General features: G+C 34.2%; 1 protein-coding gene across 1 annotated transcript in view; it reads right to left on the bottom strand.

The window, feature by feature from the left end:
• Lrp1b (LDL receptor related protein 1B) overlaps positions 1-16,032 on the bottom strand; it is a 1,514,976-nt gene that overhangs the window by 611,824 nt on the left and 887,120 nt on the right. Inside the window, exons 28-29 of the mRNA XM_071619306.1 lie at positions 12,824-12,955; positions 11,290-11,517 (exon numbers count right to left, since the gene is read on the bottom strand). Coding sequence (XP_071475407.1) covers positions 11,290-11,517; positions 12,824-12,955 — 360 coding nt within the window. The remainder of the gene's footprint in view (positions 1-11,289; positions 11,518-12,823; positions 12,956-16,032) is intronic.

Below are 16,032 nucleotides of genomic sequence, written 5' to 3'. Positions count from 1 at the left end.
TATAATCAACAAAATTACCCTTCAAACTACAATTCAACTACAAAAACTGATTTAAAAATGGGCAAAAGACTTGAACAGATATTCCTCCAAAGTGAACACTGAAACATCCAATTACTATCTATCTGTGCTTTGCATCAGGGAAATGTAAATCAAAACTACAATGATCACTTCAGTAAGAATGACCATTACCCAAAACACCAAATATAACAGGAAACATTTGCACACTTTTGGTGGGAGCACGAATTAGACTAGGTATTATGAAGAACTGTACAGAAATTCCTGAACAAATGAAAAATAGAACTATAATATGACAATAATCCCACTTCTGATTATATATCCAAAGGAAATGAAATGTTATGTTGAATAGACATCTGCATTATCATGTTCATTGCAACATTATTCACAATAGCCAAGAAATGGAAACAGCCTGAGTGTCCATCAACTGATAAATGGATAAAGAAAATTTGGTAGTATGAACAATGTAATACTATTCAACCATAAAAAAGGATAAATCTTGTCATTTGCAACATGGATGGAACTAGAGATCAATACAATAAGTAAAACAAATCATGCATGAAAAAGACAAGTACAATTTAATGTCACTCCTATGTAGAATATATAAACAAAAAAATTGATCTCATAGAAGTTGAGAACTGAACAGGGGTTAAGGAGGCTCATATATGAATACTAATTATAATTAGATGTGACTAAGAAGTTTCTGGTGTGTTATTGCACAGTAGTATTTTTATAGGTGATAATAATAATGCATCATATAATTCATAACACTAGAAAAATGAATTCAAGTATTTTTATTACAAAGGAATGACAAATGATTCAGGATATAGATATGTTTAACATGATTTAAATGAAACATGATATACACATACTTCAAGATATCACATGGTACCCTATAAATGTGTATGAATTTTGTGTGTTTTGTGTATGGATTTTGTGTGTTTAAGATTTTTAAAAGTTAAAATGCACCTAAGAAAACAATTGGTGAATTTGAGGAGAAATTTGCTGAGGGCCATTGCTAAGTAAGAATGACGCATGGCATGACCCAGGTCATTTGCAGTGACATTGCATGTAAGGTGACCTTGCTCAAGGACCAAGGCGGATCGGGGTTTAGGACGGATTGGGTTTAGGGCGTTCCCGGTTTAGGACAATCCAGGTTTAGGGCGGTTCCAGGTTTAAGGTGTACCCTGCTGGGAATAGGGCATATCCTGCTGCCTCAGGCACGCCTGTTCCTTGAGTTCCCGTTGAGTTCTCGCAGGATTCAGAGAGTATTTGGGATTTCGCCCAGAACGTGAATGGGGCGGAGAACGTGGATTTCCCCCAGAACGTGTGTGTAGATTGTCAGTGAGAGTTCGAGAATAAAGAGTTGCTGTTTGAATCTACAAGGTGTGGTGGCTCGTGATTTTGTGCCCAGCCAGACTGCGGCATTTGGTGGCCTGTATGTGGAACATCTGAAACTTGGAGGTAAGTGAAATTACTCGCCCCTGAAGGAGAGAAAAAGAATGGGTGACCATTTCAAAAAACAATGTGTTCTTGTTTTGATTTATTTTGTTTTTATTTCAAGTTGCCTGTTCCTAGAACTTTCTCAGGCAAACTGGGGAAAATGGTTGACTCAAGGTTTGAAGTTGTTCGCCTCCGAGGAAGAGAAATTGTTAGAGAAAGGAGGCACCCCAGTAAGACCAAGAACAGTTAGGGCATATGTTGATACAATACAAAAATGTAGCCCATGGCTTTTTAAAGACGAGTTGTTAAATATATCAATGGGACCATCATGGTATCCTGTAGAAGGATTTTTCTTCAACAAGAAAGAGATGGCTAGTTCTGTTTACTACAGTTGTCTAAGATCTTGGTTTTTACAGACATCTGATTAATTTACAAAGCTAAAGTGTTAAAATATCAACCACTAAATATGAAATCAAGTACTCTTTACTTATTAAGTTCCATAAGGTAATATATTTAAACATTATGTGTGTTTTCATAAATTGGTAAATGGAAAAATGTTTAATATTGCTTTGTGTCTGTGTCTTTGCTAAAACAAGGTTACTAAGTGTTAAGATTCTATCATGTGTAATTTATATACACAGAGTAGAAAAATTTTCAGTTGGGTTTCAATTATAGTATTATAGTATCATAAAAAACATGAAAGTCTTTCATCTTATTAAAGTGGAGTAATTTGTCTAAATCAGAAATTTTATAAGAGTTGTTTCAAAATGTGAATTTATAAAAAAGGGTCAACGGTTAAAAAAGAGACAGAAAAAGATTCAAGATGTGGAAATATATTTTAATATAAATGGTTAAAGGAAAAAGAAATGTTTCTAGATGAAATAATCTCTGTGTGGTAAAGTAAAAAGTTGTAAAATGCCATTTAAAAAGATTTTGAGGAAACTAGACTTAATTTAAAAGCTTGAGAAAGGAAGAAAGAAGAAAAAGATATTTGTACATGGCAGATTGAGACAAAGCTTCTTAATGGAGAAAAAAAAAAAGCCTTTGGTTGAAGGGCAGCCATGTAAACTAACATTAAAGCGATTTAAACAGAATCTAAGCCTCGTTTAAAAGAGTGAAGTTGTAGGTGGTGAAAAAGTACATTTAAAAGTACAGTATAGATGATAATTAAAAGGCTTTAAAAGGTTAAATTGAAGGTGGTCGAGATACCTTCATGGCAGAAAAAAAGAAAAAAGAGATATAAAAAGATTCAAGATGTGGAAATATATTTTAATATGGAAGGTTAAAAGAAAAAGAAATGTTTCTAGATGAGATAATCTTTGTGTGGTAAAGTAAAAGTTGTAAAATGTCTAAGTAAGTTGCAAAAGGCTTTAAAAGGTTAAATTGAAGGTGGTTAAAATGCCTTCATGACAGAGGAAAGACTGCGTCATTCGAAGCCTAGTTAATCATAAAGGCATTACTTAAAAAAAATGGGAAGATAATAGGATAAAAGATATTTAGATAAAGAAGATTAAGAATTTAAAGTGAAAAACTTTAAAGACAGAAGTATAGAAAGTTAAAAAGAAAAAAGATAAAGAAGATATAGAAAGATAGAAAAGATGTAGGAAGACAGAATTTTAAACCCACAAAATAGGAAACAAAAGAAAACTAGGAGGTAAAAAAGCAACTAAGGGTGGATGTACAAACCTTAGAAGATAACAACAAGATAAAAAAATGGTTAAAAATGTCAAATAAAGGTATTTCAGATAAAAAATGCAAAAAAGCTAAGACAACTATTAGATACAGACATTCTAGATAGAAAAAGGTAGAAGAGAAAAGTTTAAAGTCAAATATTGGATAAAATAGAAGATTAAAATGTACTTATTAAGACAAAAAGAGGGAATTGGAAAAGGGTATATATCCCCCAAAGATAAACTTAAAATAACGCTTTTTACTCTAAACTTTTTAAATTTGGATTCTTCAGGACTTAGTGCTGCGGAAAGACATATGTATCCAAAAAATGTACATAAGCCTAAGGTACTTTGGAAAGATATTCTAACAGGACAATGGAAAGGTCCTGACTCAGTGATTGTCTGGAGTCGGGGTTCTGTTTGTGTGTTTCCACAGGGAGAACAGCAGCCAATTTGGAATCCAGAGAGATTAACTAAAGTAATTTCTACAGACCAAAAAGAAGATGCTTTGACTCAAATCCATAACAGCTGATATCCAGGGCTCCAGCTTGGCTATTCCTACATCTGTGACAGTGATTAACCAGGATGCTTTTTTCAATATCTATTTTATTATTGCCTTTTCCCACATCATAAAGTTCTATTTTATTTTTTGAGCTCATACAAACCTAGGTTAATGTTTTTCTGATCAGTTTTATTTTTTGACTGTGGAGTTTTTAAACATTGCAATGGAGATTTCACCTAGGTAAAGCTACAAGGCCTTTACTATTGTCTTATGTGTTGTACGTTTGTGTGCACATTTGTGTTTTGTGTTGTATGTCTGTGTGTGCGTATGTCCATAGATCTTATATGAGGAGCGCTCATGAAAAAATGGATCTGAATTATTATTTTTTTTTTATTCACGTGATTTAAATGGCTTAATTTAAATTAGGTAAACAGCTATTAAGGATTGTTTTTAAAGGTGGTTAACAGATCTGTTTGTTTACTTTCACCTTTCCTTTTCATTATATTTAATAATTCTTTTCAGGATAATGTCTCTTTAGCATCATTGCCAGAATTCCCATCTCCATCCCAGTGCCAGTGAAGACAGCTTCTATAATAGCTATCACAGTAAACTGTATAAACTGATGCATCAATGAATATAACTCAACAAGTAATGCTCAATCAAGGACTCGATTTACTTTGGGAGGAATTGGACATATTGATAGACTCCTCCGCTTTGAACTGCCTGCAGAACTTGCCTGGACTATATATCACTTGTATGCATTGTGAACTATTGTTTGGTGCAGCGAATTGTGGTAGTGCTGGCATATCTTTGCTGATGGTGTCACCAGTGATGCAATTTTTCCAAAGGAGCCGTCAATTGGCTTGGTGTCTTGGCATTTCTGTATCCTCCTCCCTTCTGCTAGTGATGGTCTAAAATTTAGGGGCCAACAGAGGTGAGGCAAAGAACCTCACCCCCCCATTGGCACCAAGGCCAAATTTGGGGGCCAACAGAGGTGAGGCAAGAACCTCACCCCCCCCACTGGTGCATAGACCTATCCACAAGTATGGCTGTATGCTGGACCGGTAGTCAGTGACGGGTATGATCCAATTGCTTTGGTATCAACCTAAGACAGGAGGCTGACGCCTAGAGGTCAGTTTTTCCCATGACGGGTAAGAACCATATGTTGAATTGGACAACCTACCAGGCACGGTTCTTAAGCCGCATTGCTTGTTGTTTAATTAATCAGAAGGGGGGAGATGCTGAGGGCCATTGCTAAGTAAGAATGACGCATGGCATGACCCAGGTCATTTGCAGTGACATTGCATGTAAGGTGACCTTGCTCAAGGACCAGGGTGGATCGGGGTTTAGGGCGGATCGGGTTTAGGGCGTTCCCGGTTTAGGACAATCCGGGTTTAGGGCGGTTCCAGGTTTAAGGTGTACCCTGCTGGGAATAGGGTGTATCCTGCTGCCTCAGGCACGCCTGTTCCTTGAGTTCCCGTTGAGTTCTCGCGGGATTCAGAGAGTATTTGGGATTTCGCCCAGAACGTGAATTTGGCAGAGAATGTGGATTTCCCCAGAAAGTGTGTAGAGTGCTGGTGTGAGTTCGGGAATAAAGAATTGCTGTTTGAATCTACAAAGCTGTGAGTGGCTCGTGATTTTGTGCCCAGCCAGACTGTGGCAGAAATTGGAAGCCTTACATGCTGATAGTGGTAATATAAAATAACGCACCCACTGTGCAAACAGAATGGTGCTTCTCTGTCCTCAAAAAGAGAATTACATATGATTGGCAATTCCAATTTTGAGTATATACACCAAAAGAGTTGAAGACAGAGTCTTGAGTAAGCAGATGTATTGCCATGTTGAAACAAAATTATTCTCAGTAGCAAAACTTGAAGCAGCCAAACTGTCCATGAATATATGAATGGATGAACAAACATGGCACACACACAGCATAATACTATTTAGCTTTAAAAAGGAAGGGAAATCTGGCACATGCTATAACATGGAGAAACTTTGGAGACCTTATGCTAAGTGAAATAAGCCAGTCACAAAAGACAAATGTTGTATGATTTCACTCATATGAGGTACCCAGAATACTTAGAGAATGGCAATTGCTAGAGGTTGGTGGGAGGAAGAAATGGAAAGTTTAGTTTAATAATCATAGTTCTAGATTTGCAAGATGAAAAGAATTCTGGAGAGTGAGTACATAAAGTAAATATCCCAGATAGAATGTATAACATGGTGTGAATTTAAAAAAAAATCTCATGGAATAAAACAAAGTAGCATACTTATATTTCTGAACTAAAATATAAAGAATAAATACGAAGTGTGGACTGTCCACCTAGCAACTGTAAATCCATAAATCCATCCAATGTCAAGGATGCATATGGTTGTTGTCTGCTTTTCCTTTCTCTCTCTCTCTCTCTCTCTCTCTCTCTCTCTCTCTCTCTCTCTCTCTTAATCACAGATGTTGAAAAAAAATCTGTGATGTTCTTGCACCAAAAATCTTCCCGAGTGAAAATGAAAATTGAAAATTCTGCTCAGAGATAAGCAAAACAACAGATGTTCCCTATCAAAACTTTCTACTTTAATTCAAGGCCTGTTTCCAAAATCTAGATCTCACTGTTATTATTGACCTGCTTTCATTTCTTTCATTCTCTCTGTACTAATTTTCAGAATTGTGTTTATGTTCAAGCATTGTTATTACTGGGTACAACTAAATATAGTATCTTACAACATAGAGGGAATGAATCTTTGCTACTCACTGACAAGATAATTATTGGCATAAGTGGATAACATTTCAAATATGAATGGATATCTACTCCCAAATAGGTTCAGTTAGATTTAAACTAGCATTCAGAATTACATTTTATGTAGTAACAATGTGACCATAATGTCTTGGGTTAAAATGGTCTATATATTTGTAGATAAAAACAAAACACATGACTGTGTGATGTTTCCTACCACATGAGACAGTATTCTTTACATAAATAAACAGCTATATTTCCAATTTATAATTATCTTTCCTTTTACCCATTTTAACTTTCTGCTTAACTCAACCTAATAAGCCTGATAACTCGAATAGTAGGTTACTATTAAAAACGATACTTGCTCAAGCAATTATACTTACCCAAAGTAGTCCTTACTTTCATTTTTCAAGTAGTGTTTTAAAATACACATGAGTTGCCCTTTCCAGTAAGAATGAGATTCTGTTGACAGTGGCCTAAAATCTCATAAAATTGCCAAAATGGCCCTAAAAGCTTATCCTCATATTTCAGAAAAATCAGCCAAAGCCTGGGCAAGAGGGTGCACTAACCTGGGTACTTCACCAGGATGCTATTAGGTCACCTCTGCAGAGATGGCCAAGTGTATGTGAAGTGAATGGCAGGAAGGAATACTATACACTAACCATGTAGTTTTAGTAAACCTCTTTCTCCAACATGCTGATGTTCCTAATTTGTAAACGAAAAGGACACTGAAGGTAAAAGAGTACAACCTGAGAACCAAAAAGTCTGAGACCAAATTTGGATGCAAAAGAGTTCTGGTATTTCCAAGAATAACAAACCTGAACCAATTCTTCTTCATTTATAAAATGAGAAAACAATTTATACCTCAAAGTATCATATATGGAATAAATGTTACGTAAAATAAAATAAAGACATTGTGAATAAAAATGTGAAAGGCCAACACTGATATTGCTGGTTTATATTAGTAATTTAAAGGTATGCTAATGTATTTCTTTTTTCTCAATGTGTTACTTACAAGCAGTACTTTTTAATTTGGGGGAAGGATCTGTTATCTAATAGAGTGTAATTCTGAATAGTACATAAATACTAGAAGGGAAGGGGCAATTGAGTTTGTGGAAATACTTAATACAACAATACCCACAGGTGATGCAATTAGTCACCAGCGACTAGGATGAAGTTCCAAACCCTCTTATTGTAGAGTAACAAATATGACAAAGTCTCTAAAGATGTGGCCCAGAGAGAATATTTGCCTCCATCAATTCTTCACTTTCACTTTGAGGCATAATTTTAGCTTCTGGGTATTTGTGTTTTTTTTTTTTTTTTTTTCATCTGCTAAATGAAAATAATTCATTCATAATAAAAGATTTATATAGATTAAATAAGAGAATGGAAACATCACATTAATGACATAGAATTCTGCATCACATCAGATCAGTAAGCCCAAGAACATCAATGACTGAAAAATATATGGATCACATAGTGAGATAAGTAGAAAAATAATTGCCACCAGAGGACAAAACTTCAGTCCAATAACAAGAACTCTGTTTTCAATTCTTAGCGTTATATTTTTCTTAGCATAAAATAACCTTTATTTAAAAAAAGGAAATAATACATATATGTATGTATATATGTATGTATGTATGTATTGTATGTTATGATTTAGATATGAGTTGTCCCCCAAAAGCTCATAAGAAGAAAATGCAAGGAATTTCAGAGGTGAAATGACTGGGCTATGAGAGCATAAGTAATCAGTGTATTAACCCACTGGTAAGGATTAACTGGGTGGTAACTGTAGATAGGTAGGGTTTGACTGGAGGATATAGGTCAATGGGGGCCTGCCTTTGGGGTATATATTTTGTCCCTGGTGAGTGTAGTTCTCTCTGCTTTCTCTTGCCATGTCCTGATCTTCTTTCCTTCCATCATATGTTCTGAATCACCTTAGGCCCAGAGCAAAGGAGTCAACCATCTATGGACTGAAACTTATGAAATCTTGAGCACCAAATAAACTATTGTTCCTTAAAAATTGTTCCTCTCTGGACTTTTGGTTTCAGAGATGGAAAAGCTGACTAAAACAGTATGTTTGTATGTACACACCACATTTATTTCTTGTTGTTAAATTATGCAATGAATGTGCCTGTAGTCATGTATTAGGATTTATCCTCATAAATGAATTGGACCTGCTTCAAGCTGCTTACAGCAAATAAATCAAGTGTGCGATACGTGAATTAAACAGAGCTCATAGTTTCAGGATATGGATAATGGTAAGGTGAGCAACTATTCCTCCATCCCTTCAGAATGCCTGAACCAATCAGTATTTCCCTCAGAAAAGGATCCCCTTGGGAAGAAAATAGTGGGAGATAGTTGCAATGAACAATTGGACCTGAGGATGCATTAGGACTCACTTCACATTAACTGAGACGATGGAAGATTATTTTAAATAAAGTTTCACAAGAAACAGTCCTAGAGAGAGAGAAAACAGCTAAAGGAGAAAATACAGAGGTCAACAGTGTAAGAAGTAGGAGCATGGTCTCCAGAGAGTCAGTCATAGCACCTCAAAGATGAAAGGATAAAATAGAGTACAATTACTGTGGGATTTGAGATGCTTTGAAGAGCTCAGAAGCTGAACCGTCAAAAGTTCTTCTCAAGTTTTGTTGCTAATGGAAAGGTGTATCAATCCTTAACAGGGTTTTACTACGGAAGAAGAAGGCTATAACATTCACCCTGTGAAGGAAGCCAGAAATGAAGGAGGTATCCTTGATGAGGCCTGTCCCTCCACTTTCAGGTCCAATTGTTCATTAAGATCCTCTTTATTTGTGCTCTTTGATATCTCTAGAGTCTCTCCCTAGACCAAGTTTCTATCATCTCTTTCCAGTACCACTGCAGCAGCAGATAGCCTGTCTTCCAGAGCGTGTGGTATACCTCCCTCAAACCAGAACATCATATTAGACGTATTAGCTACAGTGACCTTTCACAAGCAAAGCAAATGCATGTGCCGCCTTCTTTAAAACACCTCCTTAATTACACTATTTAAAATATTAACACAAAAATCAACAACTTGTTCTAAGATTGACATCATTTGTTTTCGACTTCATCAGCTCCTTCAACTTATATGGGTAAATCCCACTCATTCTGTACTTTGTATTCTGCATTCCATATTAGTTCCCCTTCAATATATTCCCATATCCTAATATTTTCAAAATGATTGAATTAATAATTACTTATATGGATGAGTATATGTGTTAAATACTAGTGATAAAATATCAGTGCTAAAATTTTGGTTAACTTGTAAATTGTCTGCTAAATGGAAATAAATCATTGTGATTTTTCTCAAAGATAAACTAACCAAACACGGCAACTGTATACAGAAAACTGTCCCCACACACTTTTTGCATAATCTTCATCTATACACAATTCAGAGAGCCTTTGTCAAAGTATTTTATATTCATGATAAAGTTGCTTGGTTATTTCCTGTTATATTGTGATAAAATTTTTGTAGGAGGTCCACCTAATTTATTATCCTTTTACTGGTATTTCAAGGAGTTTAATTGCTTTCAATCAGGCACTATTATATGCCCACAAATACCTTGTAAAAAAAAATCCACCACAAAGAAGAAATCTTTTCATTATTTTTTTTTATAAAAACTCCCTTCTTTGAGCAAGTTTTTAAATTATTATTTGAATAAGCTTATAACCAAGTCATTCAGGAAGCTGCTTTAACAATACTAACCTTAGATCAATTAGCCTAAATACAAGAGTACTTTAGTAGTCCAATAAAGTACTGCTCAGATTTAACAGTGGCACTCAAGCTACCCCTCTAGTATTCCATATAAAATCTTTTGAAAGAGACTCTGAATTCAAAACTTATCCTTCTTATTTCTTTCATTAAGAAGTTGATCATTGCTAAAATGATTTTACATTTGATTTTATATTTTCAGAGTACTTCAAAGCATTAAGTGATTTGGTAAATCGACATGGATTGCTATACTTTCTTCCATTCCTCTCTAAATCCCTGGAGAAACTATGCCTTGTTTGTTTGCAGTGATATCAAACAGTAGGTACTCAATGAAAATTCATTTAATCATAATATGCCAAAACGTAAGCAAATATTAGAATAATTCAATGCTAAATATTTATAGTTCAGGCATAGCATTTATATGTATATCTTACTTAATTTATACTTTTTTTTTTGTACCAGCGATTGAACCCAGGATCACTTAAACACTGAGTCACATTTCTAGTCCATTTTTAAACTTTGTTTAAAAAATTTGAGACAGAGTCTATGTTGCTTAGGGCTTCCTTCACTAAATTGCTAATGATGGTTTTGAACTCACAATCCTCCAACCTCAGCCTCCTGAGGTGCACGGGTTATGGGTATAAGCCACCACACTTGGCTTTAGCTATGCTTTCTGTGACTAGGAAAAGTAATATATATATTTTTAAAAGTTAGTTCAGCATTTACAAAGGACCTATGATTCAACATGCTGTGTCAGGAGATGGGTAGGAACAATTTTCTTGTCTTATTTGCATAGTTGCTTTCCATATAAATATGCACAAGGAGAACGTTATAAACTTAAGTCAGAAGAGGAAATCAGTCCTTCCCAATATCTTCTATTACCTCTGTTAAATTGTACACCCATCAGCAAGTCTTTAAATCCATTCATTTAGATATTTCTAAATTTTAAGATTATTCTGAATTTTTTTCTTCTCATGGAAGCAAATTTGTAGTTATCAGTCTGCTGTGTGCCATTTAATTAGAGCATTTTACAATTATAAGGATGGAGCATGTTACTGAATCTCTGAATAATCAATTCCAACTTTTAATTAACACTATAGAGTAGAACAATATGGAAAGAACATTAAAAAAAAGACTTGTGATAATTATAAGTTGAATAATACACACTTTCACACTTATAATCTGCAGATCTTTTACCTCTTGAAATAACAGTTTCTAACCCAGTTCCATTAATAAAAGCCCGTTTGATGGTTTGGGTTTTGATATCAGTCCAGTATAAACGTTCTTCAGAGGCATCAAAATCTATCACAGTAACATCATCAATATCAGGGACTGTAAAGGCTGTGATAAAGTTAAAATAGGGATTGTCGATATCCACTCCTCTGATTTCAGAGCGCCTTGCGTAAAGGAGAAATTTTTTCATTTCTAGAAAAGGAATAGAAATGGAATGTTTTTCTCATACACAGTTGACAAATTTGAAAAAGACTAGAAATTCTAAGGTATTACTTTTTAAATAAATCATACAGTTTTAAAACCAAAAATAAGAACAAATATTTGATAAAAAAACATTAATGCAGAAAACATTTATATATTCTAAATTAAGGTACTCAATAGAAACAAAGAAAGAAACAAATTACAGTCCTTCAGTCATCATTATTTAGCTAGAAATGCCAAGAAATGCTCATAATTGACCTGATTTTAAAATTTCAATCAAACTTCTTAAAATACATAAAGGCTATACATTTTTTAAAAACACATTTTATATGATTATTACAATATTTCATTGCATTGAATGTTTTTTGAAGTAATTTATAAACATTTTTTTCCTCAATTGTCACTCAATAAAATAAGATTAGTCATTGCTTTCAAAAATCCTTTTTGTGGTTCCCCCATTAAAATTAGGGCTTAACAAATTCAAAGTACAGTTTTATTGTAAGCTTTCGTAAATTTGTAGTAGCTAACACTGTGAGGGGCTGAATCATTTTTACTTCCAAAGTTATTTTTCTTGTACTGAGTCAAATAGAAATAGGAGTTACCAATGGTCTATTTTGTTTTCCTCTATGAGTTATTAATATTTGAGATATATTATCATTATATGAAATTAAAGCCACGTGTACCTAAAGTCCTGAATTAAGTTTTGATGAATAATTCTCTTTTCTTCCCTTAATAATAAGTAATTGCTTTACAAATAAATAAGAATTATTAACAAAAAATACTCTCATTTTTATTCACAAATATCATGTTTTGACTTAAATATTTAAAAAAACTTTTCCATGTTATATATTTTACTTCATTTTATACCTTTCAGGTTAATAATCCTCTACAAAATGATGCTAAAGTGACTTTCAAATAAGAGCAGGAGATTAAAGCTGTTAAGTACTTCTTTGTTATGCAGGTTACTTACATCATCATTTTCTTATAATGCACTTTTACTTACCAAATTTCCCTGCTTTGCAGAGATAAATTCTGCTAACACACCAAATAAGAAAGTAGCAAGAAAAAAATGAATAAGGTAATAAATAGCAAAGTGCAACATTTCACACATTTTAAAAATTTGTCACTCTCTCCAAAAGTAGATGAATCATCAATAGTGGCTGGAAATAGCAACAACTAAAAAGCTAATTTTTTTTTTAAAGATGTTAAAATCCTCTTCTGCTTTCCTCTGAGTAAAATCTAATATACTTTGAGAGAATTCAATTTGGATTTTAGGTAAGAACTGTATGAAATTTACCATAGCAGGTCTTCTTGTCTGAGGAAAGCTTCATCAGGTGGGGGCAGGCACAAGCGGCACTCCTATTATGATTGATCAGACACATGTGAGAGCAGGGCCCTTTGCCATCATTAGCTGCACAAGGATTGGGAGCTGTAAATTACACAGTGAAATATTAACAGTGAAGATGGAAGAATGTATTAGGGAACCTCTGAGGTTGACAGGGGTTATTCACTTCATGATTCAAGGTAAAGTTTCCCATGTAACACCCATTATGAGGGTGATTAATATGATGATAATAGGCAATCACACACAGCTGTTACCTTACTGAAAACATTTTTCCCCCTCAAAGATAACAAGAAAGACAACTTCCTTAATTTCCTCTAAGATAAAGAGCCTTAGATGCAAAGGCTTTCAAAGGTTTTGGTCTGACAATCGGGAATAATTACTAAATCTCATATTTAATAAACTCATGTAGACTATAAAATAACCTGGTCATTAAGAGTTTCAATGAATGCTATTATTTTCCTAATCTCCCTTTTTACGGTAGCATAAAACTCCCACAACTTTCCTAGGAAACTGCTCTTACATATACACTCTTACTTCAAGTCCCTTTTTTATTATGATCTATTTTTCTGTATCAACTGATTTTATGACGAAGTTTGCCCCATACACATACTTGCTAAATTTCATTGTATAAATAACTCATAATATTTTCAAATTTATCATGGGATATCAAATTTTCAGTTCCAGGTCATGGTCTTATTGTTTTGTGTTTCTTGTTCTATCTTGACTATTGAATAAGATTTTACTTTCAATTAACCCATAACTACTTTTTCTCCCCTGTGGTGCTGAGGATTGAACCCAGGGCCTTGTGCATGTGAGGCAAGTACTCTACCAAACGACCTATATCCCCACCCCCCCAATAACTACTCTTTAATCTTATTTTTAAAAGCCTGTTTAGTAGAGTAAAGTGTTTTTTTTATTACTGAGCTACTAAATTGAAGGAAGAAAAATTAGACCTTCAGACCTCACTAGGAATATTTCAGTTTTGACTAATGAATGTTATCTTTCTAACAGGTAGACCTGTTGCTCTGAGAAGTGACAGAGTTCAGGACATGCTACCCGCAAATATGTCACCTTGACGTACTGAAAAACGGCAGAGGCAGAGAGGTCTCTCTGACCTTCTCCTCATCCTTCTTTCCTGAGGCAGGTCATAAAACCTATAAAGGATTTCTGACTTTCCCTGAAGCCGTTGATGAGAATCTCATGTATGAATTGCGCTCCACATACCCAGAGGAAAGAAAGAAGTATATCCTCATTTTTGAAAAGGCCTCAGAAAAGAATCTGAACAAACAGGCCTTCCTAGGTTCCCCCTAGCTTATTACCATTAGCTCTAACCACCTGTGTTTTATTTTAATTCTCCATAGCTTCCCACTGTTCATCAAACCCAGCATAAAAATACACAAATTTTACCCATTTCTTTGGGTCTTCATTTCTTCCTGAAGGATCCTTATCTATAAAACCTTGTATGGGACTGTGTTTTTCTCTTTTTAATCTTTTATTATAGTGACCTTAGCCAAGAACCTAGTATGGGTAGTGAAAAAGGATAGCTTTCCTCTATGACAAGTTACAGTTAGTCTTCTATGGTTTTGAAACTTAAAGAATAAAATTATCAAGAAACTATGACTTTAGAGGATATATGAAATAACTGAATTTGATAAATAATCAGTGTGGATTAGGCAATCTGCTGAACTCCCCACATCAAAATGATAAAAGTAATGCATCTCATTGCATTTGTTAAAAAGAACAAATAAATAAAGATCCCCAAAGAACTCTATTTTCCTAAGAAAATCCATTAATTTAACAACAACAAAACATTAGCAAAAAGCAAAAAGTTGTGCTGGAGATTCCTTAGTGTGATTCACACAGAGAAAGCACCAAATAGTATGCTCTTTCTTACCATTTAGTTTTGTCTGTTGTAATTTGAGTCCCTACGGGACTTCAGTTTCCCTAAACTGAAGGGTAGGTGTTCAGCTTATAGAGGTGACAAAATATTGCAGGAGAGGAGGTCAAAGAAGAGGTGAGGTTAGAGAACTATTAGGGTTACTCATGTGACAGGTAGCAAAAGAAAACTCAAATTTCCCCCCTCTTGAAAAAGATAAAAGACAATGAGGAAGAAGAAGAACAAAAGAAGAACGAGGACTAAAGGAGAGGAAAGCAAAAGAAAGGAGAAGAGATTGATTCAAAAACAATGATCCAGGAGATGATTCCTCTTAGGGAAATTAAAAGCAAAATTTATGACAGTAAAATGACAGGTACTTGAATTTCACTTTGTATATAATTGTTTTTAGCCTAGAATCATACCACCTGTTAGCATGCTACAATTATGATAAAACACATTTTTATAATTGAAGATATTAAACTATATGCATAGAAAAATTACATTGACTTTGTAAATCAGTATCTATATTAATAATAATACTGTAATGTATAAGTCATAATATTTGATGCTTCACAGCTTGAAAAATTCTCAAAGAATTTTTACTTTCCTTTTTTATCTTTTCTCACTTTGAAATAATGGCAGCACAATTCACAATAGCTAAACTGTGAAATCAACCTAGATGCCCTTCAACAGATGAATGAATTTTAAAACTGTGGCATATATACACAATGGAATATTACTCAGCAATAAAAGAGAATAAAATTATGGCATTTGCAGGTAAATGGATGGAGTTAGAGAAGATAATGCTAAGTGAAGTTAGCCAATCCCCAAAAAAACAAATGCCTAATGTTTTCTCTGTTATAAGGAGGCTGATTCATAGTGAGGTAGGGAGAGGGAGCATGGAAAGAATAGATGAACTCTAGATAGGGCAGAGGGGTGGGAGGGGAAGGGAGTGGGTATTAATAGAAATAGAAATTATGGTGGAATGTGTTGGACATTATTATCCAAAGTACATGAATGAAGACACGAATTGGTATGAATATACTTTGAATATAACCAGAGATATGAAAAATTGTGCTCTATATGTGTAATAAGAATCGTAATACATTCTGCTGTCACATATAAATAAAAAATAGTAAATATTTTTTAAAAAGAAATAATAATGCTAAATATTTTAAAAATGTTCTTTCTAATCATTCACTTGAACACAGCTGTCTATTCAAATTAGTAAATTAAGGAATTTGGCTTAGAATACTCACATTTGAACATAAGGCAGGGATTAACA

Source organism: Marmota flaviventris, chromosome 11 (assembly GCF_047511675.1).
Source record: "Marmota flaviventris isolate mMarFla1 chromosome 11, mMarFla1.hap1, whole genome shotgun sequence".
In the NCBI taxonomy this organism is placed as follows: domain Eukaryota; kingdom Metazoa; phylum Chordata; class Mammalia; order Rodentia; family Sciuridae; genus Marmota; species Marmota flaviventris.
The sequence above is the reverse complement of the archived record's forward strand: the minus strand, read 5'-3'. Positions and strand labels throughout refer to the sequence as shown.